Source organism: Drosophila yakuba, chromosome 2L (assembly GCF_016746365.2).
Source record: "Drosophila yakuba strain Tai18E2 chromosome 2L, Prin_Dyak_Tai18E2_2.1, whole genome shotgun sequence".
NCBI lineage: Eukaryota > Metazoa > Arthropoda > Insecta > Diptera > Drosophilidae > Drosophila > Drosophila yakuba.
In genome coordinates this window covers 13,725,353-13,728,409 of record NC_052527.2, presented here as the reverse complement: position 1 = coordinate 13,728,409, position 3,057 = coordinate 13,725,353, and the positions used below count along the sequence as shown (strand labels likewise).

The 3,057-nt window shown below is 51.7% G+C and overlaps 1 protein-coding gene across 1 annotated transcript; it reads left to right on the top strand.

Annotated features, from left to right (window-relative positions):
* The first annotated feature begins 360 nt into the window (after positions 1-360).
* Positions 361-2,277, top strand: LOC6528130 (titin homolog). The gene has a single exon (XM_002089161.3). It carries the CDS (start codon positions 504-506, stop codon positions 2,028-2,030), a length of 1,527 nt encoding a protein of 508 aa, XP_002089197.1. The 5' UTR covers positions 361-503; the 3' UTR covers positions 2,031-2,277.
* Positions 2,278-3,057: the final 780 nt, after the last annotated feature.

Below are 3,057 nucleotides of genomic sequence, written 5' to 3'. Positions count from 1 at the left end.
AGGATGCGTGTGGTGTTGGGTTTTAATTACCTTCGGTTTCACCCCCCGCCCGCCTCGTTCGGCTCGTTGTTTAAGTAATTGTTTGCCATTAGTTAAAATGTTTTCATTTTGCACCGGACTCGAGCACATACGAGTCCACGTGGTATCTGGTGCTGGCGGAAAACATCAGATTTGTAACCTGTCAGAGCGGAACTTTTACAAAAACCAACTCGTTTTTATATTTAATAAATTAAACGTATTAAACGGAATGCCCTTATAATATAATAGTACACTTATGTATGTATATAGGAAACTTGACTTAACTTAAGTAGAAAGTTGTCCCCTATTTTCCGACCCTAGCAATCTGTGCACCAAGGCTCTGCTGGTCGGAGTGTACATTTAATGTTTCAGCAGTCTACAGACACAAAGCCGACACGACATATCGTCTCGAAAACTCGAGAGAAATCTTTCCCGATCTAATACCCACATCCCCCACATTTGTCGATCTTTCGCAGACCGCCGGAATGGCCTTTGTAGCGCGTCGGAGTAGCGATGGCACTGTGGTGGATCGCCAGCAGGTGTCCAGTCGGGGCAGCGTACGTCCCCTTTCCCAGTCGGACATCAGTGACGAGGATTCGGAGTCGCTGCTGGGCTATACTAACCGCACCTATGGAGCTCCCACTGTGAGGTATGTTGGCCAGGGAGACGATCGTGACGCGTTGGAATCTCAGACGGAAACGAAGACGGATTTCGAGGATGCCGACAACCTTCAATTCGAGGATTCCCTGGAGGAACACGCCGACATCTCGGACAGCGAAACCGATTCCATTTTGAGCTTCTGCAAAGAACTGGAGGAGGAGGAGGCCAACGATGCCTTGCTAAGTGGTATGGTGAGCTTTGCAGGCGGAGAGCCGAAAGCTATGGATGAAGCTGATGCCGAAGTTGTGGATCAACGAGGCATGAAGCAGGAGGATGAGGCAGCTGCCACGGACACGGAGACCGTGATGAACGTGGACCACGATGTGCAGAGCCTGAGCTCCTTTGCCAGCTGCACGCCAACGGTGACGCAGCGCGGTGAGGATGTCGACAACTTGGACAATATCAGCGGCAGGACATTTTTCAAGCAGGACGAGCTGGACAGCATCAGCACCAGGACCTTCTTCAAGGAGGACAAGCTGGATGCACTGAGCAGCAGGACCTTCCACAAGAAGGCCTCCTTGAAGGATAAGAGGAAGCACACGCCCTCGTCCCTCGAGGCGGATCTGGGCCAGTTGTCCAGTCGCACATACGACCTCAGTAACTCGGGAAGCAACCGCAACCACGACGGCTCCTCGATGTCCACCTGCAGCTGGTCGGACATGTACCGCGGTGCCCTACAGCCCTGCGATGGACGCAGCGAAATTCCCACCCTGAGCCTGGCCAGCGGCGCCTCGGAGACGTCCACGTACTGCAAGCAGCTGGAGGAGCGCCAGAGCGCGGAGTCCTTTGAGAAGTGGAAGAAACGAAAGGCGGCCCAGAAGCAGAAGGATCTGCTGGCTGCCAAGCTGGAGCGCCAGAAGCGGGAGGCGGAGGCGGCAAAGCGACAGGTACTTGCCCAGGAACACTTCGAGAAGTGGCGTCGCCGCAAAGAGCAGCAGCAGCAGCAACAGCAACAACAACAGCAAAAGCCGAAGATGAAGGCTTCCGCCGCCAGTCCGCCAGGTTCGGGCTCCGTTTCCGGCTCTGGTGTCGGTCCTGCCAAAAAGGTCCTGCCGCCGGAGATGACACAGAAGCGGCTGCAGGAGTGGGAGCGAGTCAAGAAGGAGCAGCAGCAGTTGGAAAGAGAACGCCTGCGCAGACTGCAGAGTAACAAGCAGAAGCTGGAGGACGAACGCCGACAGCTCTCCCAAGGCGCCTGGCAAAACTGGATGAAACAGGTGGACAAGCGGGCCAAGCCGGTTCCCCTCAATCAGGGCTTCGATACGCTGCGCGGCACCATATCCAACATCTACATTAACCCAGTGCAGTGGGTGTCCAACATCGATCCGCAGGATGCGGGGCGCAGTCGTTAAGAGTTCCACGGAACATTCTCCCACATTCGTTAGTCCATCGCCCTTTCACGCTGCAATGCATGCAAATCCTACAAGGGACGACTGGTGCTGGAAGACAGAAGCAGATCGCATCGGTTGCTGGGCTAGCAAAATGATTTTAATTCTACTACACATTATACACGACTTTTGATTAGTGGCGGTGGATCCCACTTTGTTTTACCTTCGCAAGTTACTCAATAAACTACAAGATCAGCGGCTTTAACTGCAATTTGCTTTAAATTCCTATTAATAAAATGTCTCACGTGGCGGAGCTTATATTTGTAGATAGTGCCACTTAACGAACCCATTTCAAGAAGGTTAATAAACGAACAGCTCAGTGCGTCCCATGAAGAGAACCCGCAACTAACGATAACCTTTGACCCGGGTATGTTATGGTCTTGCTCCTCCACCTCCCTTGCCACAGAGCCCGAGGACACTGCACTTCCTTGTTGGCCGGCCATCCCGTCCCTTTATTCTGGGAACCATTTCCGTGTTTGTTTCAGTGCCCAGCCACCCACAATTGTGTGCGTTTGTGTCAATTTCTGTTTTTATTATTTATTTGCCCGGTCCATGGGGAGTCGGCAGGTGGTGGAGCAGGCTTAATTAAGCTTTTCTCCGTCCCAGTTTTATTTATGCAATTAACCAAAGCCTCGTGTAATATAGTCCCGTTAGGTAAAAATCTTTGATTAATTGTAGTTTTGTTTACACGATGGCAGCGAGTCAGACCTGATTATGTGGGCCATCTGACAGGGTCCGAAGGGGATTTTGGGGCATTTCAGAACGTATGTGTGTGTGTGTGTGTGTGCGTGTGTGTTAGAGGGTCCTTTCAGGTGATTAGTCCTTTAGTTGGCTGGCAATTTGTTTACACGTTCGGTGAGCTGAGGCCTAATCGCCTGCAGGCCTCTCGTCATTAGCACTATCATTACTTTGTGAGTTCCCGATAATGCTTTCGATTCAAAATGGCCAAGATATGTTCCTCGAATGAGCCTCCTTCGACTAATTGTGTGGT